General features: G+C 35.0%; 1 protein-coding gene across 2 annotated transcripts in view; it reads left to right on the top strand.

Moving 5' to 3' along the window:
• The first annotated feature begins 829 nt into the window (after positions 1-829).
• LOC150104636 (uncharacterized) overlaps positions 830-26,514 on the top strand; it is a 65,540-nt gene continuing 39,855 nt past the window's right edge. For both annotated transcript variants that reach the window (XM_090395834.1, XM_090395833.1), the window contains exons 1-6: positions 830-892; positions 2,153-2,279; positions 5,005-5,208; positions 5,379-5,589; positions 9,361-9,595; positions 17,687-17,810. In XM_090395834.1, the coding sequence (XP_090251960.1) occupies positions 2,166-2,279; positions 5,005-5,208; positions 5,379-5,589; positions 9,361-9,595; positions 17,687-17,810 (888 nt within the window). In that variant the 5' untranslated portion in view covers positions 830-892; positions 2,153-2,165. The remainder of the gene's footprint in view (positions 893-2,152; positions 2,280-5,004; positions 5,209-5,378; positions 5,590-9,360; positions 9,596-17,686; positions 17,811-26,514) is intronic.

The raw sequence follows: 26,514 nt of genomic DNA, 5'->3' as shown, positions 1-26,514 counted from the left end.
TCAAATATCTTTTACATTACTAAGGGCAAACAACAGCATAGACCAAGTGGACATTTGCCACAGGTGACAAATTTTAAATAGCACAGATCTGTTAAAATTTAACTATATGAAACAATAACTACTATTTTTTTAAATGAAAAATGACGCTAATTTAATTTAATTTAAAAAGCACTGAATTTATTTTTTGTTTTAGACGAAGAATGAATAGTACCGATCTCGGTTCCCAGCCGGTGATATGCGTGCCCCAAGGGGTACGTGCTGGGCCGTTCAGGGGTACACGTCAAATAATCAGTAATGGCGGAAAACAAGTAAAGTATGCTATTTTACATTAAGATAGGCACTGAACAAAAGTGTCAGCATTTAAAAGCAGCTATTTTAAAAACAAGGGGTACAAATTTATAGAAATGGGTTTAAAAGGAGTATGCAAGTGGAAAAAGGTTGGGAACTAAGAGTGCTCGCTTATTATTTGGGAGAGTTGATGGATAAAAATATGACCACAAGTAGTCGTTGTCATACAGTTAAATTTGTTATTGTATCACCACTACAGTTAAATTTAAAAGTAGTTTAATTTGAAATTTGTAATTTGAAATTAATGATTAAATGGGTAGTGTAATTCTTAGTTATCTACGCGTATATTATTTAGCTTGCAGATATTCTAAATAACATCAGGTGCACTTTTACCAGGACCCAAAAACAATTTTGATAAATTCTAGGATTTTTATCAGTACACAATCGGACAACATATGTCCATAAACTTCATTTCCCAGATGAATGATAACGACTTTCTGATTAATTCGTTACAGCCTTCTCTTGTTGCCGAAGAAATAAAGATTCGTTTAATCTTATCCACCACTGACTTCCACCTACATTTATACCATCTTTAAAAAAAAAGGTAAAATTTCTCTTACTTTTTATTATAATTAATATATATTTATATTTTAAACAATGTATAAAATCAAAAAGGCACTAATTTGCAATGCTAGCTGGGCCGAAACAAAAATCATGAAGAATTAACATTCGCTTAAAGCAAAGCCTATCCTTTAGTTAATATTGCATTTTTAATTCGAAAGAAAGGAAGGAAGATATGGAAATATCATTCTCTTTACACAGCATTTTCTGTAGCTAAATAATTTTCAAAATTTTGTAAAGTTTTATATGTAAAAGTAAATTTATTGCGCCTTGGACTACTTGCACAATGCGGACAAAGATTAGTCTGTTCACAGTTAAATTATTAAGTGTAGCTCATCCATAAGTTTAAATAGTTACTAATTAAGACTTGAAAAAAACGTATATTATGATAATCGTTTCGGTTCTCTTCATTCTTTCAAATATTTGAAGACTGTTTCTGTTTTTTTTATTTTTATTAAGGTTTAATTTCAATTGATGACCTATCTAACTAACAGCAACCTTCTACTACAAGGAGCAATATTCCCTATTCAAACCAACTTTAGCTTATATCGATCCAAAACAAAGAAAATCTACTCTTTTTTTGGGGGGGGGGGGTATCGTTAGATAGGGTTTAAGATGTTATCGTTGTAAATTTAAAATATATTTATCTAAATTTAATTCTTTTCAACATTACTGTATTTACATTAGTGTAAATACAGAAGTGATATTATCGGACAGAATGCACTGTAATTCTACAGTTGCTCACTGGTGATGTATACATAATAATTTTAAAACAATTAAATCATGAATCAGTTTGAATCATTCATCATTTCACTGCCTTTACATTTTAATTAAATTATGGAATTAAAATAAGCGAAGTAGTTATTTGAAACTGTTAAAATTGACAATTACAAGCGCTCTCTCTCACACACACACACACAAAACCCAGGCTCATAACCCCTACAACTAGTTTCCTCGGTACATATTAAATTCGAAATCACACAGGGGACAAAGAAACTACTGTCGGCACAAGCTGGGATAGGGTTAGGGACGTAGTAATTGATGATTATTTAAATCACAGTACTGTTGTTCAGTTTCTCGTGAATACTGATTATTTTAGGGTATCCTACTGTCTTAGCGTTAACATTTAAATTATTGCAATATCAAATAAAAAGTAGTATCAGTTCACGCACACAAAACAGATTTACTACATTACGTTGAATTCTGTACAAATTATTATTATTATTTGTTTTGTTTCATATAGAACATATGAGAAGATGGCGGAAATGATGCTATATATTCTTCCGCTTATACTGGGGAGAACATTTGACCTCGCAACACAAAAAGTTGGAGTGGATATTTTTCCTCAAACAGTATTAAATTCTTTTCAAGTTAGTGTTTCTTTACTTTTTGATTTAAATCTATAATATAGTATTAATTCACAGTTAAAATGTATTTTATGAGTTCATATATATCATTTATTTAGGGGAAAGAATTTTTCAGTTAAACCCAAACATTTGTGGCCGAGTACCCGTTATTGAACTATAGTGCAACGCTGTTACTATTGAATGAAACACAAGAGCAATAATGATTAAAAAATTATGAATGTATCTCAAAATTAGCTCATCGCCATATAAAAATCGATAATAAAGATCGATTTGCTGAATGAAACGAGGGAGGGAAATGTTTCTTGATATCGCCACCCGACATGTCATAATGTCGGTTGCGATATTATTCCCGAAAACAGGATTTTTTTTCCCCTAAACACTGGAATTAAACCCTATGGTTTTTCGACCACAGGGTTCAATCTTTCAATTGCTAATAATGCATAAGTTCGTCTGCTGGTTTTTCTCTGAAATATCTGCTGAGAAAGAGTTTATTTACACCAGGGATAGCCAACTTTAGGTAATCCGAGGGCCGCATCGAAAAAAACATTATTCGAGGGCCGCATCACAATGCGTACCAAGTAATTTGGTGAGCAGCAGCGATACAACCTCAAAAGCTGAACAAACAAACAACACTAATTGCGCACTAATCGCGTGCTCACGTTCCTCGTGAGCCCCCGGAGCATGCGTGTTGGAACAAAACAGTGTAAGAAGGCTTCTTTGACACATCTAATATTTGAAAAACACGTGAGTATATAGTGATGTAAAAACACCAAATAAAATTATCAATTAGTGATAGAATTAAAATATCTAATACGCATTCGATTCAAATTGTTATTTTATTTTTTCGCTCGTGAAAATCAAAATCCACAGGCGGGCCACACAAAATCGCACAGCGGGCAGTGCTTTGGACATCCCTGATTTACACTTACATTCTGTTTGATCATAGTATAGAAATTGTAAGGAGGTATTTATCATAACAGTTTTATGTATACAAGTGACAGTTCATCATCAGTCATGACCACTGGGTTAATTCGTTACATGCTTTTCTTATGACTGGTTCTCTAGATTGGTTAAATATATATTTTCCATTTATGAAATATATTTTTATTATAGGTATTATTTCTAGGAAAATTATTTTTATTATTTTATTTTACAAGTTAAATTTAAGCTCACAATATACGTGCTTATTCATTAAAACGCTCGAGAGATTTCTAAAATATCAGCTAAAGAAGCGCATGAAATTGATAGCCAAAACCATATCATATGCTAAGTTTAGAAAAAGAAAGAGCAGAATGGGGTGTGGGGAGGATGAAGTGCAGGGGCGAATGCTTGTCTTGAAATTCATGCTTGCTCTTGTTATCATTCAGGGAATGAGAGGTATGATTGAAGTTTGGTTAGCAGAATAATGAATTACTGACCCTTTAAAACTAAGTACTGTATTTAGAAATTTATGTACATTTACTCATACAAATGCAACATTTATTTTACAAATGATATTCTATATTTTTCAATTTAGCTACTTGAATACAAATTCTACCCTACAGTTCTTTATGAACTGGTCAATAACATCGTCATAAAAAGTTGGTTGTAACTTAATTTTCCCAAGCAACATGCACACTTGTAAAGGCTGGCTGAAGCTCACTGGCTAGAGCTACGTTGACTGCGTATGGCCCGTGTTTAAGCAACAGGGTGAGATGACGTGGAGGGAGCGGAAATGGCTATGCGCGGGCATGAAATTACAGTGCTGAAGCGAGGACCTGGATGCTTCCACACCGAGCAAGCCAAGGTAGCTTGACTAGCGTCGGCCTTCGATACACAACGCAAAGCTCAATTATTACCGCGCAAGCTTAAAACGTCCTCTGTCTACAAAAATAAAAGCCTAAATATCATTATTAACAAATAAATATTACCTCTTTCTCAATTAATGAGCTTGCGCAGCAAGCATAGCAAGCATGGAGAATTCGCCACTGATGAAGTGAATCTCGTGCTTTGTCTTCTGCTGTTCCACACAGAAAGGTATAATAGTAAATGATCACACAAAAAAAAATAAATAAAAATAAATGAAATAAATCCTCTATACTTTTTCATTCCTCCACAGAGTAGAGCGGCACTTCGCACTTAAACTTTCGGAAATTGGTTGTAAGCTGATCTCCATTGTCGACATCTCTAGAAGATTAGTGTTTAAAAAGAATATGCAGGAATACAGCAGGAGAAAATGTCAATTTCGCATTCCTAAACCTAGCTAATATTATTCTGTAGATATTGTATAAGTTCTATCGATTTTTAAAGTTGCTGAAAGTTTCTCGACAAATATCATTTAACTCCGAAATTGACTGAAGAAAAGCTGCCATTTGTCAGTAACTAGAAGTGAGCATATAAGCTCTTCCTTCCTTCTATGGAAAAGCTTTCCAAAGCTACATGGCCCATACCAAAGCCTTGAGTATGATGTTTAGACACAGTTTTGCGTGTGTAATGTTTAGACACTATGACCATACATCACACTCAAAAGTATTCAAGTTTATATTTTATTAAATAATTAATAATTCATTACTAACTTCCCACAGAAATAGTTTTCGTAATAACAATGTGTAACTAAAATCTTCATGTTTTAAGCAAGTTTTTTTTTTACGTTTGATTATATCGAATTTGATACTGATGACAACTTAACTGTACTTCAAAGCAATGCTGTTTAAAGGTTTTTTTTATAAGAACTGATAATGTTCTGCAGGTTATTGAAAAAAGAGTCAGTGAAACTCATTATCGAGTAATAAGTAGGACTCAAGAAGCCCGAGATTTTCTTGATGTCGGAGGATCCTTTTCACTTCAAGTAAAGGGTGGAATGTTTAAAGGTGGAGCATCTGGCGCATATCTTTCTGATACGTTTAATAGGGAGAATACTGTCGAAGTGCTCATAAAAGCTCAGTACGAAACGGTAGGAATTATTTAAAATTTTTTTTTACATTTTTGTACTCGAATGTGACTATCGAAAAATCTAGTGAAAAATAAGCGATATGACAATATTGCTATCTTCGAGTAATCATTATATAATGTGAATCTAAGCAAAGTTTTGTAATTTAACATTGCCAACATATTTCCCAACAGGTAACAGAGACTCTACCACAGACGGTAACTCCTTTGCCATTCTGGTACAATCGAAAGCCCCTGGGAAGTCACTATGTGAGAAGTATTACCTATGGAGGAGAATTGATAGTTTCTATGCGAATGAGTTGTAAAGGAACGAAAGAGAAAGAACAAGTGAAAGCTGCTCTAGAGTTGGGAGGGTCAATCAGTGGCATTAATTTAGAGGTTGAAGGTATGTACATTAGAACTGAGTAAGTATATCATAGAAACCCAGTTGTAAATTTGCCGTTTGTAAAAAAAAGACTTCGTTTCGAATTCGTCCAGGATTCGAGTAACCTTCGTAAATACTTTCAAATATACCGACCTAGTTGAGCTAAGACAGGTGAGCTAATACTTAGCTCTTTTTAATCAGAGGACACCATTACTACAAATTATACGAGTTACAGTCTGCGGTCACTTGCTTCTAATTTATATCAAGTAGTAGGGAAAGAGCATAGTAAACCACACTCAAAATATAGGTACACCTCGATTAACGAAGATGATGCTTTCCACGAAATTACTTTGTTAAGCGAAACTTCGTTCAAAGAGGTAAAAATACTATGGCCATAATAGGGATACGTTCATACGTAAAGAAAATGAAAGGCTTTTTTTTTTTTAAAAAAAGAAAAGCTTTGTTAAATAAAAAGTCAATATTACATTCCAAACAAACATGAAATCACGACATTTTAAAATGCGAATCTAAAGTTGATTGTTTATGCTGTTTTTCTCCTTCATTTAACAATTGCCTGTACAGATTTATTGCATTTAACACTGATCATTTAACAATAACACTTCTTCTAAATCAGGATCATTTTCACCGAAAAAAATTAAAACGTTTTCGATGGTTCAAGCACCTTTTTAAATCTTTGGTTGCTAACAGTTTTTCAGTAGGAACTTCTTTAATTTCGTCTTCATTTTTTTTTTTTTTTTGGATTCATTGCTAACAAGTTTTTCGAAATCTTCCACTGAAAAACCATCATCTTCCGCATTTAATAAATTTCTTACATTCTCTTCGTCGACATTTTTGAAATCTATTGATTGAGCCATCTGGATAACTTCATTTCTAATCTCTTGAATGTTACTTTTTTCTTCTAGTACAATTTCTGGCCATAATTTTCGCCAAACTCCATTTAAGCATTTCTGAGTGACTTCTTTCCAAGAAAACTATTAATATTTTCATTCGCGTCTTTAATGGTGTAGTTTTTCCAAAAAAAAAAAAAAAAACGTTTTAATTGACATTTGCTCTTTATCTTCTAGTTCAATTAAATTGCTTAATGTACTACGAAGATAATAAGCTTTAAATGTTGCTATTACTCCCTGATCTATCGGAAGAAAGACTACTTGGACAGGAAATGAATATATCTAACGTAATAAGATCAGTAGGATGTCCCGGAGCTTTGTCCAACAACAACAAAGGAGCTTTTTCTTCAAAATTATTTCTTCGGCAATACCGTTTCACTTCTGGACAGAAAGCTAACATACCAATCAGCAAATAACTCCTTGGTAATTTACGCTTTTCTATTAGCTTTTCATATTACAGGTAAATTCATTTTTATGTTACCTTTTAACGCCCTCGGATTTTCCAAATCTTAAGCTGATAACAATTTTAATTTAAAATCGCCAGAGGCATTTGATCCAAAGAATAATGTTAAGCGGTCTTTGGCTGCTTTGAACCCAGCTGCTGATTTTTCTTCAATAGAAATGAAGCTTTTTGATGGTAGCCTTTCCAGAACAAACTGCTTTCGTCAACATTGAACACCAAATTTGGTGAACATTTTTCATGTTCAATTATTTCCTTTAGCTTTTCTGGAAACTCATTCGCAGCTTCAACATCGGTACTTGCAGCTTCTCCTGATAATTTTACACTATGATTTTTGGCCCGTTTTTTTAAATATCTCAAACCAACCACGAGAAGCCACAAAATGTTCCGCAATATCTTCAGTTTGTTTAGATTCAGGTGATTAAACAAAAATAATGCTTTTTCTTGACTCACCATTTGAGTTAAAGGCATATGACGTTGTGACATATCATCTATCCACAAACTTAATATTTTCTCTATTTTTTTCTAAAATTGGACTCCTTAAGCGAGTTAATTTTGCTGCTGTAACATCTGTACAATTCTGAGCAGACTGTTTTATTTTTTCTAATTGACTAAGTATGGTTGTTAAAGTTGACTGGGCTAATCCTAAAGAATGTGCCAAATCGGATTTTCTTTCACCCCTTTCAACACATTGTGCGATATTTAATTTAGTTTCTAAAGAAATCGCTTTTCTTTTCCTTGATCTGACATTTTAACTAAATATTAATATTTACAAAATCTACAATAATGCTATCAGAGAACATACGTCATTGATTGCAAAGCACCACACTGAAACACACCCTATGAAGTGTAAGCAACGATTAAATTAACGCGGATGACACACCCACAGCTTTGGAGTACGTGACGAGTCGCCGTCGTTCGCCAATCCGGACGTTGACTTTAAAATTTTAATATTTTTACGTAAAATGGGGCTTGAAATTGCGGACTTCGTTATAGTGAGGCTTCGTTACCAGAGCTAACCGAGCTAACGTTAACCGAGGTATACCTGTGTTGCTTTTTTGTTTATTTATCTCATTATTTATCTAAATATTTAGAATTATATGTGAGTTAAATATTCAACATGTGTACTCAGACCAAGCAACCGCAAGTATTTGCAAAAATAAAAAAGAAGAGTAAAAACAAAGAAAAACTACCCATAAAGTAAGCCTCTTTGGAATATGAATAGAATACATAATTCCAAATTCTCAATGCGTACTTTCGCAAAAGTAACGAGTTTTATAAATTCGAATTTTAATTTAAATAAAATTACAATTCATGTATAATTCTGTGATAACTGATAAAATAAATACCTAAATATTATCAACAAGTTATGAATTTAAATTTTATACTTAGATATATTTTGGAACAATCTGTAATAACATTTTAACCTTTTTCGTATCTCCAAATGAATTAAATTAGTTTAAAATAAAATAAATCCTCTAACTCCTTTTGTTCTCAAAAGGAAGCAGAAGAAACTATTTCAGACCAAACTTTCCAAATCGGTACGCAATCGGCGTCCATCCTGAGTCATCACCAATAGTCAAGTTCATAGCTATCGATGATTTTGAAGACCTCTGGGAGAGTGAGGTTGTGGCAGACAGCTGCTACGGCTTTCACTATCTGGAGTTGGTATTATGGTCTGAAATAGTGTGAGTTCTACTGATGTTGAGTTTTTCTTGTTTATGGGGATTATAAACACGTGATTTCGAGAGAAAGATTTCCCATATCACATTCGGAATAAGAATCGAAATATTAAAATGTACCAATTAAAAAAAAAAGAAAAGAAGGAACACGATTTCAAAGAAACTTTTATGATAGTGAAAGGTTTTATTACATGAACTGTTACTGCAGGTTATTAACAAAAGCCAGAGAAGTTCATTCTTCTTCTTCTTCTAAAGTATTCTGCAAATGAGCAGGTTCTTCTCTTAGTATCAAAACAAAAACTTTCCTTCCACTCTCTTCTGCTCTGAGCCTTCTTTTTCAAGGTTGTGTACCTGGCTCCATTCAGCATGTTATCTAACATTGTTTTCCTTACTCTTCCTCTGGGTCTTTTTCCTTCGATGGCATCTCTGATGATTCCATTTCTTCTCAGAATATGTCTGATCCAGTTTCCCTTTCTTCTTTTTATCCCCTTTAACAGACTTCTTTCTTCTTCTACTCTTTATCGAGTTAATTAAATTGAATCATAATATGCATAGGTAATCTATCTTCCACAAAAAAGATATGGAAATATGTTTTTCAGAGTAAAATATTCTAATTAGCATTTCAGAATGCACATTTATTAAATTAGCTGAATTAGTTAATTTACTAGCAGCTTCATTTCTGAATCTAGAATGGTGGGAAATCGTAATTCGATATATACGAGTATATGTTTACCTTTTATAGCTGAAGGAGAATATATGAAGGACGTTGCCAAAAATGTAGATTCCACTGAGATCAAAGTGTTTAGTTCTGTGCCTGTAAGCTTCGTTCCCAATTCTCAGAAAGACTTAGTCAGGTTGTTGGAGCAATATATTAGTGACGTAGAGAAATACAATGATGGAAAAGGGGTGCCTCTGAAAGTGGAATTGTGGCCGCTTAGTTTTTTAAACGCTACATTAAATGTTCAGCCTCGCAATAGGTAAGTCTTCATTACATGCATGTATTTATTAATATTTAATGCATTCAGTTACTTTTGTGAGTAAGTATTATTATTATTATTATTATTATTATTACTGGCAGCTTCCAAGGAGTCCTTAGACTCATCGAGTGAGGCCCAACATCATGTCAAGAACAACTATTCAACATTCACACAGTATCTATCATACTTCTCCTTGAACTTATTTACAGTCATGGCACCCACAACAGACTCTGGCAGCTTATTCCACTCATTTACCACTCTCCAAGTAAAAAACCCAGCTCTAACACCCTTGCTAACCATACTCTTACCAAGCTTCCATGGATGGCCCCTAGTCTTCCCACTACCAGTCCTATTCTCAAAAATATCTTCTGAATTAATCTTATAGAAACCCTTCAGTAATTTGATTGTCTCAATCATATCACCCCTTTTCCGCCTATCAACCAATTTCTGCAGCCCACAAATCTTCAACCTGTTCTCATAAGATTTGCTCCATAGTCCTGCTATTATCTTGGTCACGCGTCTCTGGATCCTCTCCACCTCCTCACCATCGAGAAGAAACCCTGGAGCCCATATCTGGGCCCAGTAGCCTAGATATGGGATCTTATCAAGGCTCGATACAGAGGAACAATAACCTGTTTGTCTCTGCTCGTTAAAGTGTTTTTCAGCAACCAAGTGATTTGATGAGCTGATTTTGCCACTTTTGCGATGTGTCCCCAAAACTTCAACTCACTATCCACTAACACTCCCAAATCCATGGCCTCGTCAATCTCCTGGAGTACAGTTCCATCAATGTGATATACTGCTGCTAATCTTTTCAACCCAAAATGCAAAACCTTACATTTTTCCACATTAAATTGACATCCATTCTCCTTAGCAGTCCTCCAAAGTATACAAATCATCCTGCGAAATTTTGACATCCTGAGCATTCGCTCTACCTAACTTTGCATCATCCGCAAACAGATGCACCGTTCCTCTCAGATCCTTTCCTATATCATTAATGAACAAATTAAACACTAGCGGTCCAAGAACAGAACTCTGTGGCACACCGCTAGTCACAGGCCGTCTTTTGGACTCTACTCCTGAATAAACCACTCTCTGATATCTCTCCATCAACCACCCTCCTATCCATCTCACCAACCCTATATCCATCCCCATATGCTGCAGTATACTGATTAGAATTCCGTGTTGTATCCTGTCAAAGGCCTTAGCAAGATCCACTAGTATCACTGTAAACCCGTTCGTTACCCTTATCCAGTTCAGCCGTCACTGTGTTATAGAACGTGAGTAAGTTACTGAGGCATGATCTACCCTTCACCAAACCATGCTGTCCCTATAAAGTATCCCATTTTCATCTATCCAATCATGTATTTTCCTCTTGACTATTTTCTCCAAGACCTTGACAACAATTCCTGATATGCTGCTTGGCCGGTAATCTTCAACAGCAGTCTTGGAGCTTCCTTTATGTAGTGGAACTATTTTACCCTCTTTCCACCCCTTGGGACTAACACAGACCCGAGACTCAAATTAAACAAAATGGTCAAAGGCACTGACAATGCTTTAGCCGCTTCTTGTACGACACGAGTTGGTATACCATCCAATCCCGCAGATGAGTTGACATTGAGGTTTTGTAATAGACTATTCACCTTCACTTCATTCACCACAATTCCGGTATAAGCTGTTTGTTCTTCCATTTCTGCAATGTCACCACATGGATGATATACTCTTGCAAAGTGCTCACTCAGTAATTCTACTGTATCAACTGATTCGGTTACCACCCTACCATCGGCATTCTTTAAAATCAATCTGCCGTATACATTTTTTCTTTTATTAGCAACATATCGAAAAAACACTTGGGATTCTCTTTAGCATGCATGGCTAATGTTCTTTCATAATCCGCTTTTGCTTTTCTTACCACACTTGTTACCCTTCTGGCCTGGGCTTTATACCATTCATGTGCCTGCAGGTCACCTTTCTCCTTAAATTCCCTCCATAGTTGTTTCTTTTTTTTTTTTTCAGCTGAAGCTTTTATTCATCCATTTATTCCCTACTTGATTTATTATTCGGACTCTAGGAATAGAGTCAGCCATTGCCTCCTGCAAAAACTTCTTAACCGCCTCACATGCACTCTCAACATCCAGCCCTTGCAGTTTTACATACCATGGCACTGAACCAATCAAACTCCTAAGCTTGTCATACTTACCAGCCCGATAATTCCACATGTACCCTTTCTTAATTGTAAATTCCACACCTTTGATCACTGTCACCAATTGGTGGCAATGTGGTCATATTCGTTAGCCAAATCCTCAGATGCAATTACTAGGTCAAGCACACTCTGACCCCTAGTATTTTCCATTACATGCTGTCGCAGATAGTTATCCCTTAATAACCGCATAAAACCTAATTCCTTCCCCCCGCGTATCCCTCCCTCCCTCCAATCAGTGCTATCATAGTTGAAATCTCTCATAATAATTTCCCTCCTTCCACTCATTTCTTCTATTTGCTTATGCATACTATTTCCACCATCTTTTCCATCACCTGGTCTATAGCAGCACCCAATTGTATATTTTGTTTTGCTAGCCTCAATCTCACACCAAATGGCCTCAAATGAGCTCTTTTCTCTATCCTGCAATTCAACTTCTATTCTCTTTGGCTTCAGCTTATCAGCTATCATCAATAATAGTCTTCCCCCCATTTTATTCTACCTGTCATTCCTGAACACACTATACCCCTGACATTCAAACCCACTAGCTATATCATCTTTAGTCAGCCATGTTTCACTAATGCCAATAACCTGTGGTCTGGAAGTGCCAACCAAGGCCAAAAATTCTTCCTTCTTGTTCCTAATACTCCTAGCATTAGTATACATGAATTTCAGATCCCCGTTTGCCCCATCTCCCTTGATGCCTTATACTAACTATCCCATTCTGATTTGTTGTCCTTATTTGCTCGAGCATATTATACTCATTCATACACTCAACTGCCTCCCTAAGGTCTGCATATCTACTCCCCCCTCTTAATAAATCTAGTTTCCCTGATTCTGCACATCCACTTCATTCAACAACACTTTTTCAAGTCTCCTTACACCGAATCTATTCAAATGCAAACCATCCATCTTATATAGATCCTTTCGTCCATATAAGAATAATTACCACACATTCCCCGTGGGGAAAAGGTTACTTCTGAAATTCATGAATTCGTTCTGTAATGGCATCTCTAGTGTTATTAACAACTAGTTGTATTTTCTGGGATCTGAATAAATCCTCCATTTTCACAAATTTCATTTTACTGCGATGATTCTTCTTCACCCAGTTTTCTATATTGTCCATGTTCACTGCATTAGGGAAGTTGGTTTTAATACTACATAATAAGAAATGAGAATTTAACAAAGCAGATCATGAAGATATTACATTTTACGAGATATTACTTAGAAGCTATTATTAATAATAACCGCTTTGGTAATTATAACATCGAATGAGTGGAGAAGTTTACCTGTATTTCTGTTCATTTCTGACTGATTGCGCAGTGCAAATATTTCACGGATTGTCAATCTTCCACAGTTTTATCACTAAGTACGTAGTTCAACTAGTGACTTCTTGTTTCAAGTGCTGAAGGACCTCCGAGGCGTTGGTCAATTTTTAACATAGCGGAATAACTCACGAATTTCATGCAGTGCTCTGCATGAAAGTTCATTGTTCTGATTTTTGCAAAATTCGTCGCAGTCATTGTTCCTGAGTCTCGGACATAATGAAATGCGAGGCGTGGTAAAAATAAACACACTTGTCTGTTTGCTTACTTGGGAAATAGGATTAAAAAAAAAAAAGTTTATATATATATATAATTACTTGGTTTATATAAAATCTTGAATACATATATATAAATCCAAGTGGTTAACAATAATATAAAATCTGATTATTCATAACAAGACAATGTACATTTAAATGGAAACATATTTCTGGAAATATGTTTCTTTTTAAATACGGATAATAATTAATAATTCTTGTTTAAGTACAATTCTTCATATGAAGCTTTCCAGCTGTGCTAGGAGAGAGAAGGACCATTTTCAGGATTTACGTTGTGAAGTGTGGATTGGACTGTGAGCTATATATATATATATATATATATATATATATATATATATATATATATATATCGGCGTCGTGTGCCCATTTCGGTTGGGTGTGCTGTTGTGTGGGTTATGCAACCCGCGCTACAAATTTCACGTAAATTTGGCCATGTGCATGCGCATCCACAGAAAATTTGGAGACAAATAATTACATCAATCAATTTTTATAATTATTGATGTAATTAAATAATTACATCAATAAACGTCTTTTAGAATTTTTTTGATGTAATTATTTGTCGATGTAAACTATGAATACGTTATTTTCATTTTACATCGATTTTAATGATCTTTAATTCTTGGAAAAAAAAGAATTCGGAATTAATACAATTTTTAGCACAATTTCATATATAAAAAAATGACCGGCATATTTTATTAAAAATCAACTAATTAATTCCCAAATCCTAAATGAAATTATTTCAGTTTAAAAGCAAAAAAATCATAAAACTAACAAGTAAAATAATATTAATTACATAAACTTAACTTTAAAAATGTATTTTTCTGTTAAAATTTGTTTCACTATAAATTTACAATTCACACTTCACTCAGTGATTCACTAGACACAGAGGACAAACGAAAACTGGTCGCTGTTCACAACAGTTCACTTTTTTACCAAATCAGAAAAAGATGAACCAAAAACAGGAACACGTTCTTTATTGCTGCAATAAAACGTGTTCTATGGCTACCTGCCCGTGGGCCAAAACAGGACAACCTATAATAAAATTTTAAGACAGAAAAAAAGCGTCCCATGGTCGAGGGTGTAAGGTTATATATCTCAATCACTTTTACGATTATAATTTGTGGAATTTTTACTCGATCCCGGGGGAGTTCCCCGTTGTCATTCCCCCCTCTGCGGACCGACGCACATGACCGTATGATTGCACATCTATCGATGTATGAAAGTTTTAAGAGTTTATAGCACATCAGCGCTCATCTTAATTGATCCATTGCAATTAATTGAAGGATAACTTTGAATACTTCTGCATTGGGGGTACAATCGGTTTGTTTTAGGATTTATTAGAAAACAACAATAAAGGAGAATGCTATGTTTGGTTGGTATATTTGAAATACTCAAAGATGAAAATATGTGAATCATCATTTGTAAGACATGTGAGAATAGGAAATGAAAGAAAAGAATAAGTGTGAGTAGAAATACTTTCATTAATGGCAAACGAATGATTAATGATGAACATTATGCTATGTGTGTCCTATAAGTTTCTGGGTAGAGCGATTAGCACGATTCTATAAAGTATAGACATAAATAAGTGAATTTATGCAGGCATAATTTAAAAAAAAAATTACGAGGAGACAGAGAGAACAGCAGGAATAAATATGGTTTGATGGAGCAGCAAATCATCTCGTCAATTTGTTGCACATGTTATGTCTATTACTCTGGTTTGTGTATATTTCGCTCAGTTTTCCAAGAATTTAATTTTGTTTAATTTATTTTCCAAGAATTTAATTTAGTTATGTTACTCAGAGTACATAACATTTGATCATTATCAGAATTATCCACACTTTCGGGAATCCTACATTCATTAGTTTTTTTGTTTTTTTTTAGTATCAGCGGTTTGTCTGTCTTATCATTCTCACATCTGCTGGTATTTGTTTGTAGATCAACCTCTTATAATACACAGAATATTCATTTTTATTCAGGAAGAGATATTTTTTACTGTCTGTTGTTCCCGAAGACTACAATAAAAATGCCTGTATGCCGTTAAAAAACTTTGCAACCTCAACAGATGCTATACTGTATAGCAAGAGAAACATTTAGGTTTTTTCCCCTAACATTCACTTTCAAAGTTTCAGTTCCAGAAAACATGTGTAACAGCTGTTTGTAATACAGCCATCAATCATACAGAAAGCGCTCAACTCATGACAGGTGACAACGTTCAATTGGATTGGTTGACACAATAACCAATCACAGACGCTAGGTGCTGGGTGAACTCAAAATGTTAGCGCACCTAGCGCCGTCTTCTCAGCGGTTTAAAAATACTACCACGCTAAGAATTTGACCCACTGTGCCCTCTTTACATATTTTCAAAGGGCACAAAGGTGTATGCATTTTGAAAGCACACCTGGGCTATTAACCGGAATGCGAACCAATGTTTACGCGTCGAAAAGGGCCCTCTTCATGAAGCACTAATGCTTTATTATCTTCGTGAAGAGGGCAATGAAGCATTAGTATATTGTGTTTAATTTAAGTAAGCAAACAGACATGTTTGCTTACTTGGAAAATGGAGAGTGAAGAGGGCCACTACCCAAACCTGTTTCGACCTCTATTGAGGTCTCGTCAGTGGGAGCCAGGCTAAGAAGTACTAAGTTTTAAGTAATACATAGCTTATAAATATTTTACCAACACAAGTTACCATAAGGTGCTTTGATCTTATTAAATAAAAATCTCAGGATGAGAGATAGATGTAGAAAGTTTTTTACCTTGGGTATACTATATGTTAAAGATATCAAGTTATTTTAAATATAAACCTGGTTTTTTTTAGTCCATTTCCTAAGTAAGCAAATAGACAAGTCAGTCAAGTTTGCGCCTGCAAGTTTTGCAAGTCTAGCTGACCCTGCACGTAGTGCAAGACCAGGGCAACTCGTGGTAAAGGTAGTATAAGCTCTGATCACTATTCTTAATATTTACCCTTAATGCAAAGCACATCTCCGGAGGAGATGTATGATGCTATGTATTAAAGGCAAGGGGCCACTACCCAGACCGGTTTCGACCTTTTTTGAGGTCTCGTCAGTGGTAGCAGGCTAGAGCCTTCCTTGTCCTCTGTGGTAGTGATACTCGAAGAATAGTGTGCTGTGTAGGATTTTTTATAGGCCCCCACCTGAAATTTTCCTGCACTAAGGGAGTGATAGACGATTATATTATTTCTTAAATTTTTTTAGATGGAAACTGTAAATGATGGCTTTTACAGCAATGAACAGGGAGATCTACTGAAGTAGTAGTAGTTGCGGTAATGAAGAGTTAGTTTCTTGAGAACCGTGTGGAGTAGACAGTTGTTAAATTCTAAACGAATAAAGCTCGGGGGCCCTTCAAATAAGGATCATAAATGTGAGGCTATTGCTAGATTGTCGCAACATTTTATTTTATTTTATTTGTTTATTTATTTATTTATTCTGGTGGAATTCAAGCCATCAGGCCTTCTCTTCAATACCACCATAAACATTAAATACAGACACAGATCTTTCCTTTTGTTCAAAGTATTAATATTATCACATTGCAGCTGATGGGAATCCTGAGTTTCTGTGGATTCGTTACAGACTTCTTTCTCTTCAGAAACTACACACAAACTGTCATTACGAACTTGTTTCGTATTATCACTGTCATCCGAGCTATTTTTCTGTTTAAAGAAGGTATCAATATACTTATCCATAGTTGAAATAGTAGACCTACATAAACACAAAAATATTGCACGATTTTATTTGTGCTTCTCACAGTCACGAGCTCTGATTAACAACTGCTAATCTGCTGTTCTATTATTCGTTACTGACTGTGCTGACCGTGTTGCCAACCAAAAAAGACAAAATATCGCTATGAGTCTGTCAAAATTCCGCTACACCACGCTGCAATGATGTTTGATTGTCAATCGTTGCAAGATAACGCATTACAGGCCGATCCCTGGAGGGCTCCGCAGAATTTAACCACTGGGAGTAGAGTAGTACTCTTCCAAGCTGTGTGACTAATTGCAGATACTAGAAGCATTGTCTAGGGCATATGTACGGTAATAATCGACGTATTTACAAGACAAGTCATGCAAATGTAATAATAATAATAATAATAATAATAATGATATTTTCCCCCAAATAGTTAGTTGCTGTTATCTTAAATCAGTATCTAAAAGCAGCATTTGTGTCCAGTTTGGTTTTATCTGAAAGAATGAAATATTTTTTTGTGAAGTACAGTACTGTACTTCAATTTTCAATGTTTAAACAATGTTTAATAGATGTCTTGCAATTTCAAGGGTCTTAAACATGTACTTGGATTCCTTAGAAGAACAATTTGATGACCTTTTAAATACAATTAAAGGTATTGAAAATTGGATGAAATATATCGAGGGATCATTAGGTAAAGAAGCGGAAGAAAAGGTATGTCCAGTAAATTTTTCGGCAATTGGATTTAAAGATATACTCATAGCATAAATTAATTAAAGCTTCCTTCCAGTCGAATGGTGATGTTTAATGTTGAGGAGTGTTTTCTCCTCCTTCTGCTCCCAACAAGGTTTTACGGCTCCGGTTTTGAAATGTATCCAAGTGGTTCAGACGTAGGGATGTTTAATTTTTCAGGTTAAGAAAAATTCCTCCAGATAACTTGAATAACAATCCATGATATTTACTTGAATACTCCATTAATTATGACAATCTGTCTGAAAGTTGAACCCAATCTTCACTCTTACCCACCCTTCTAATTAAGTATCACGTGTACAGTTTGAGGGTTTTGGAAGTTTTTTCACTTGGTTAGACTATAAATTATATTTAGTTTAATCCTTTATCCAAGTATAAGCATGGGGAAGTTAGGAGGTATCCCTCAAACTAACAGTCACTTCTTTTCGTCATTCTAGACTTAATTCTGTTGATTTTTAGATTAAGCCCTGTTTTTGCAAGCTCTCTGAGGTCTGAGAAGTTGGGGATTACGTCATCCATTTTCTCGCAGAATCGTCTTGTTAATTCAGTTCAGTTTATTCTAAATCAGTATAAGAGTGCCGTGGGAATTTTCATAGCATTGCAGTGGCAGGGATTCTGATTGGTAGTAATCGTGAAATAAGACCGCTCTATGATGGCTCAGGAACGACTCACTGGTCTAGCAATAATATCTATAGAGCATGAAATTGCATCTACAATCAATATAGATGAATTAATTCAAAACTTTGCCAAAGCAAAAGCCCGAAAGATTATTGTTCATAATTTTTGTATTTAAGATGTAATAATTTTCTTGCTATACAGATATTAGGAGTAATCATATATGTATACAAATGTGTTGGTTTTGATTAATAATTTTTTTAATGTTCATAATGATATTATTTTTATAAATATCCACGTGTATAGATGTACGTGTGCTTGTGTGAGTATGGCAAAATATATATATACAGAGACAATGTATAGGGACGCCTAAAGTTTCTTTGCCTAGGGGTATCAGATACTCTCGGAACGGCCCTGCATATACTGCATTTTTTGGCTTTTGCAAAGGCATTTGAAAGGTACCACATGATAAGCTGATACTTAGTTGCAGCACTTCGGTTTAGATGTTGGATTAGTCAACTGGATTCAGGATTGGCTATCTGATAGGTATCAGAGAGGTGTATGGTGGGGCAATATCAAGGAGGCAGACGGTTACAAGTGGGGTTCCACAGGGCTCAACTGGGACCTGTATTGTTTAACCTTTATATCAGTGGTGTTCAACCCGTCAATCACGGAACGATTTTTGGTCATTCTCTTGTGTATTCCTGCTTACTTACAAATTTAATTAAAACCGAAAACGTAATATTTTATTTATCATTATTTTGTATTATTTTTAAATTCTCTTTGAGTGTATTGCTATTGTTTATTTATTTTTCGTTTAAAATTGTCAAATCAGTAATTTTCTTATAAGTCCGGGTAAATGAATTAATTTGGATCAGTGGAAGTCAAACAGCGAGCCGAGTGAATACGATTATAAGCAAAGCACATCGTATGCGTTTCGTTTATAATCGTGTTTACTCGTAACTACATCACACTTCCCACTACCCACTGTTAGAATTTCAGCTGAGTTTCGGTTGCTCTAAATTTATCGTTGGATTTACCATTATTTTGTCCGCTAATTGATAAGTTATAAACAATTTTTTATTTTATTATTATTTATGTATATATAAAAGTTTTTTTTTTAATTTGAGGATAATCATGAGTGTATCAAAGAAATCGGAGACGTATCATTTTCACAAGAAATAGGAAATGGATTATTTCTATACAATGGTAAATGGAAAGTGTTGTTGTTTGATTTGTAATTGATCTGTAGCAATTCCAAAAAAAGGTAATATTGAGAGACATTTTCGATCGCCACATGCATAATATGATGAAGATTTTCCCAAAAATTCCGAAATACGTGAATCAAAAATTATAAATTTAAAGGAAGGACTTTCTGGACAACACAATATGATTTCGGAAGTAATAAATAAACCAATATCAGTCACTATTGCATGTTTGAAAGTGTGTCATTTATTAGCAAAAGCAAAAAAGCCTTTTACTGATGGAGAGTTAATAAAAGAATCGTTTCTTGCAGCAGCAGAATCTTTATTTTCTGATTTTAAAAATAAAAATGAAATCATTTCGAATATCAAAGATTTACAACTTTCCAGAACAACGGTTATGAGAAGAGTTGAAATTTTAAGTGTCGATCTGAATTCTCAGTCAGACATTCACCAGTGTGTTGCGTTTTCATTACAATTGGATGAATCAAACGACTTCACTGATATTGCTCCGTTAATGGTATTTCAAGATTATTCAAGTAAAGAACTTTTAAAAATTGTACCATTATTGGGAAGGACTAGGGATGAAGACGTTTTTTCGGCATTTGATGAATTTGTGAAACAACACAAACTTCCACTTTTTAAACTTGTGTCTATTACTATTGATGGTTCTCCTGCAATGATAGGTAATAAATCAGGCTTCATTTCATTATGTAAAAACGATGACAAACATCCAGATATTTTAACGTACCACTGTATTATTCACCAACAAGTACTGTGTAGTAAAAGATTAAACACAAAAGATGTTTTGGATATTACATTTAAAATTGTAAATTCTGTTCAAGGAAAAGCCCTGCAACGGCAGTTATTTAAATTACAGGCAGATGATGATGATGATAGGGAACTTCTGTTGTACAATAATGTTCTCTGGCTCAGCAGAAGTAAATTTTTAGAAAGATTTCTTGTATTAATTAACGATATAAACATTTTTTTTCTTGGTGAAAAAGGAGATATTTATCCACAATTGAGTGATAAAAGATGGTTGTTACACTTATCATTTTTAGTAGATTTCTGTACAAAATTAAGCAATTTAAATTTAGAGTTACAAGGTAAAGATAAAAATTTAATTGACATGTTAAGTTCAATAAAAAGTTTCCAACAAATGACCACGAATTTAGACATCTCCCATATTTATTAAAATTTTTTGAACAAAATCAACGAAATGCTTCGCTGTAATTTAAAAGAATTTATTCGTGAAATAGAATTAGTTAAGGAAGAAATAAATTCAAGATTTAAAGATTTTAATAAAACTGAAATGATTGTATCTTTTATCAATAATCCATTTCAAGAAAAATTGAACATCACAGAAATTTCAAATAAAATTAGTGGCTGTTTGATATAAACCAAGCTGAAGTAGAACTTGAGATAATAAACATTCAGAATAGTTTACATTTAAAATCAATAAACAATGAAGTCATTTGGAAATATACACATGAAAAATTTCCAATATTAACTGATATTGCGCGAAAAATTCTGTCGTGTTTCGGATCGACATACTTGTCAACATCTGCTTTTTCAAATATGTACGTCATAAAAAATAAATTAAGAAACCAAATTACAAATGATCATTTGGATGATTGTCTGCGATTGGCCACTTCTTCATATCAACTTGACTATGAAAATATTGCGAGGTCCAAACAATGCTAAATTTCACATTAACTTTTTTTTTAATTAACCAGCATTTCCTGTAACTTGTGAGTTTCTAATCAATCTGTTGTTTTTTCTAACTTTGGTTTTTCAAAATAGAGAAATAAATATTTTATTCCAATATATATATATATTTTTTTTTGTATTAAAATAATTAAAAGTTATAAATAAATTTTTAAATACACAAATAAAGTTTTTTGTTTCTTTAAAGTTTTTAGTGCTGGGAGAATGGGTCCTCTGAAGTGAGTGAGCGCATTTAACTGCATAGTTATGTGTAATTAGGTTGGGGGAACGTGATCTATATAAGAGAGTAGATCGCCGAATAACTTAGTATATAAAAGTAACTTGCATAGTAAAAAAGGTTGAACACCACTGCTTTATATCAATGATATCGTCAATGAATTGCAAGGGAATATCCAGTTGTTTGCAGATGATGTGAAGCTGGGCAGGGTTAGTACATGTAATAGTGCAGATGTAGCAGCCTTTCAAGAGGATTCGAATAAACTGGACAAATGAATGGGGATATCGGTTTAATGCAGCAAAATGTAAAGTTTTGAAGTTTAGGATACACCGATGGGAGGCTGCATAATAAATTGGAGGATATGTACTGGAGGAACTAGGGGAGACAAGAGATCTGGGGGTGATGATTGATAGAAAACTGAAATTCAGGCAGCATATTGCAAAGGTGGTGAAGGTAACCTAGAGGATTGCTGCAATACTGAGAAGGACGCTGACCTGCAGGGATAAAAGAGTTATAATTCCATTGTATAAGACTCAAGTCAGAGTCTTATACAATGAGACTTAGACTATCGTTCTCAAATTTGGTCCCCAGGATTTGAAGTGGATAAATTAACTGTGGAAAGGGTACAGAGGCGGATAACGAAAATGGTTTCAGCACTGCATAATGTTAGTTATGAGGATCAGCTGAGGGAATGTGGACAGCAGCAGAGTTTGGTGGATAGAAGGAGAGGTGATATGATCGAGACTTTTGAACTGTTGAGAGGCAGTTACAGGGTTGACACTGTGGAGGTCTATCACTTGGCGGGAAGGAACGATAACAAGGGGGCCATCCATGGAAGTTACGAAAGGAAGCTGTGAACAAGAGGGTGAGGAGTGGTTTCTTTGCGTGGTGGGTAGTTGAACCGTGGAATGCATTACCTGATAGAGTGGTGAGAGCAAGAACGGACAATGAGTTCAAGGAGTGGTATGATAGACTTTGTGTTTCCTGGGAAAGTCCTCCCACGATGACTCCATGGAGGCCTGAATAATAATAATAACTTTTTGCATTGACTTTTCTATCTACAACAATTTCTTTTCCATGAAATACTTCCATGATAACACACACACACACACACACACACACACTCTGTAATCTCTTCAATCCAAAATGCATAACTATATCCACCATTAGATTACCATCCATTATCTTATATGGAGTTCCTGCTGGAGGATTTCAATAGGGTAGTGGTGTGATCATCATCATCGTTTATTTATAATATTACAATTATAAATGGGAAAAACCAAACCAAACAAATAAGTAGTCTCTGTATACTAGGATAGAACTTGGAGGTTCTTATGACTTGAAAGAAAACCAGGCTTCTTTGTCATATGTTAATTGATGGATCTCTGATGCGGAGAGTTTGGAGGAAACGGGGGGAATATTGCTGATGTATTTCCAATATTGAGTTCAGGGTCTGCCTCTTTTTCTTTTTCCATCTGTAGGGGCTTAAAGGACCAGAGCATCAAAAGGTGCAAAGGGTGGATGTATTAGTTGGTGGCCGAACCATTTTATTTGGTTTCTTTGAACAGTGCTGACTAGAGGATCTTGCTGTGATTCATCTAATCTAATATAGTAGAGTTGGGAATGTGATCTTCCCAGGAGTAATCCAGGATATTTCTTCAACAAGTAGTTCCAAAGCAATTTATAATATTGGTTGCTGCTTTTGTTGAGATGTTCCAGGTCTGGGAGCCATACAGAAAGATAGACTGGCTGGTACATTTGTAATGACGAATTTTCGTCTCCTTTGAGATGGGCTCGACTTCCATTCTTTATTAAGACTTCTGTGGAACTGGAATGCTTTCTATTTTCTTATCTTAATGTCTGTTAAGGAATTTGAGATGTGCGATCCTATACCTAGGATCGCACATATCAGAGGACTTGAAGAAGTCCTCTGCTTCATCAAGGTAATTGTTTGGATTTATATAGATGTATTCATCTATCTGATTTTTTAATATCTTTGTTTTTTGGAAGTTTATTTTTAGTTCAAATATTTCTGTGTTCTCCTAAGGGTGTTTAAATGGGTTTGGGCATCGGTAATGCTGGAGTGAGTGAGGACTATATCATTTGCAAAGCTCAGGTCTTCAAGGTGATCTGTATAGTGGTGTGATCACTGTTCTTTATTACCCTTTCAAACTCAGCCTTTATGCATTTAGTTATCACCTTCCACTCATTTGCCAATATTATTAATACAGGGTGTTTCAAAAAGAATGACCCGATGTATATAAATATATCCATGCTATCCCATTTTTCACCTTTATTCTTTTCAGCTCCTCACCTCTGTACACTGCTTTTGATAGGTTTTAAGACAACTATCTTCTGATCCATGTCACTAACTTATTTATCCATTTCCATCTGCTGCAGTTTTTGCAGTAACCTTTCATGGCAACTTACACCTTTTTCATGAAGTGCTTATTTTGTTGCTGGAAAAAAAGATAAAAAAGTCACAGGACACTGATAAGACTATATACATGATGTTTGAAGACTTCTCACTTGACTTTTCACAGTTCGCGCGCGTGTGTGTGTGTGTGTGTGTGTGTGTGTGTGTGTGTGTGTGTGTGTGTGTGTGTGTGTGTGTGTGTGTGTGTGTGTGTGCGCGCGCGTGTGTGTGTGCGTGCGTGCGTGCGTGCGCGCGCGCGCGCACGCACACACACACACACACACACACACACACACACACACACACACACACACACACACACACACACACACACACACACACACACACAGGATCATTTGATTCTGAATGGATTTGGTGTTCAGAATCTGGAAAAAGTGTTGCCAAATGAAGTGACAGAGAATGTGGTGAAAAATCAGGTGAAGTAGAGTATACCATTTTTTTTTGTGGGGGGAGGGGAGCTGTTGACTGAGTACACAGATATCAGTGAGGCAGTTGAGTATAAGAATGTGCATAAAATGTCTAAGGTTAGTACCACTAGTAACAAAAAAGAGTGAGATACTTAGTATAAAGTGTCAGAACAGCGGTGGACCTAAGGAGCGATTGCATTTTATGTATGCTAATGCTAGGAGCATTCGAAGAAGTTTTTGGCATTTGTGAAGACGATGTCTTTGGCATTGGTTAGTTCATTCTGGCCAAAAATTATTAGCATTAGTGAGATATGGCTGATTGAAAATTATATAGTTAGTGGAATAGAATGTGAAGAGTATAGTGTTATCGGTGAGGATAACACTATACAATAGAGAAAAAGAATAGTGGGGCGTTAGGAGTATTATTGAAGATAGTCAATTAACTGCAATCAAAGACAATAGGAGTTCAGCTGTAGGCCAGTGAAATAGAACATTTGAGGCTAGCAGAACAAAATATATATAGTTCGTTGCTTCTATAGAAAAGGGAATGTAAAGGATGATGGGGGATAATATGCATCAGCAAATAAACTCAATGAGTGGAGAGTGGGTAATTATTATGGAGGACTTCAACTATGGGAACAAAGATGGGAAAGAGGAAAGGACATGTGGAAGGCAGGAAATGGAATTTATGCAGTTACTAAGGAATAATTACTGAGGCAGCATGCGATGGAATGTACTGATGATTTGAGAGCATTAGATCTATAAGTGCATCAGAGAATTTGTTTGTAACCAATATGACTACATTGCTACCATTAGGTGGGAGTGGTCACATGGTCTTGACCTAGGAGGTGGCAATATATGTGAAATTTTCAATTCAGAGGGGGGTATATGTGGAATTACAGGGCTGGTAAGTATAACAAACTTAGGACATTGCTTGGATTAGTGCCATGGCTTGTGAAACTGCAATGGGCTGAGTGTTGATAGTTCATGGGAAGTGGTAAAGTAGTGTTAGAGGGAAGTAATGGCTGACTGCATGCCTACAGTCTGGAGAGTAAATCAAGTGGGAGTTAAATGGATTAATACAATCATTAAGCTGGGGTTACAAAAAAAGAGAAAAATTTGTGGAGAAAATTTAATTAGAGCAGCGACCAGCAGGTGCATTTGCAGGCCAAAAGGATTAACCAGTGTGGTAAGCAATGCAAAAGTAGAGTATGAAAGGAAATTAGCAGTGCAGTCCAAATATATTCTTACTAAATAGCTTAAGGAAATTACAACGTACAATACAATACACATTAAAATAAATTTTAATACACTTCCAATATTTCGGCAACGTCACGAACGGACGGTTTCGGACGTTGCCGAAATATTTGAAGTGTACTAAAATTTATTTTAAAGTATATTCTATTGTACACTATAATTTCCTTAAGCTATTTTGTAAGAATATGTAACCAACGTCTAAGCCTTTCCACGAGAAGTCCAAATATAATCCCAAATAGTTCTTTCCGTATGTTGCAAGTAAAAGAAAGAATGATTTTAATGAATGCTGATGGCAGCGGGTAATTGAATCAGTCAAAATAGTAGAATTACTAAGTTAACACTTTGCAAGATATTATCCAGGTATTGCAGTAATGAGAGAGACAAAGGGTTATATGGAAACTGAGATAAATGAACTGGAGGTGCATAACATATTACCGAACTTGATGTGAAGTCAGATGTGGGAGTAGATTAGCTGTGGTATACCATCTCGAGTTTTAGAAGAAGGTGCTAGGGAATTGGCAGTGCCTTTGACCACATTATTTAAGCTTAATCTCAATTCTGGGTTAGTTTCAAGGAGGTAAATAGAGGGGTAAATAGTTTTCATTGCATAAAGGAGGCTCCAATAATTATTTAGAAAATTTCTGACTTCAGCAGACTACAGGAATGGATAGACCAAAATGGGGTGTTATATGGGGATAACACTGGTTTTGTAAAGTATTTGTCGTGCCTCAGTAACTAGCTCATGATTTACAAGCTGAGTTGGATAGAGATAATGAGTATACAGATACTGTTAGACTTTGCA

This window comes from Typopeltis vanoorti, chromosome 7, assembly GCF_054136105.1.
Source record: "Typopeltis vanoorti isolate ZY-2024b chromosome 7, IOZ_Tvanoo_1.0, whole genome shotgun sequence".
Classification (NCBI taxonomy): domain Eukaryota; kingdom Metazoa; phylum Arthropoda; class Arachnida; order Uropygi; family Thelyphonidae; genus Typopeltis; species Typopeltis vanoorti.
Note: the sequence above shows the minus strand (reverse complement) of the source record. Positions and strands in the feature narration are given on the sequence as shown.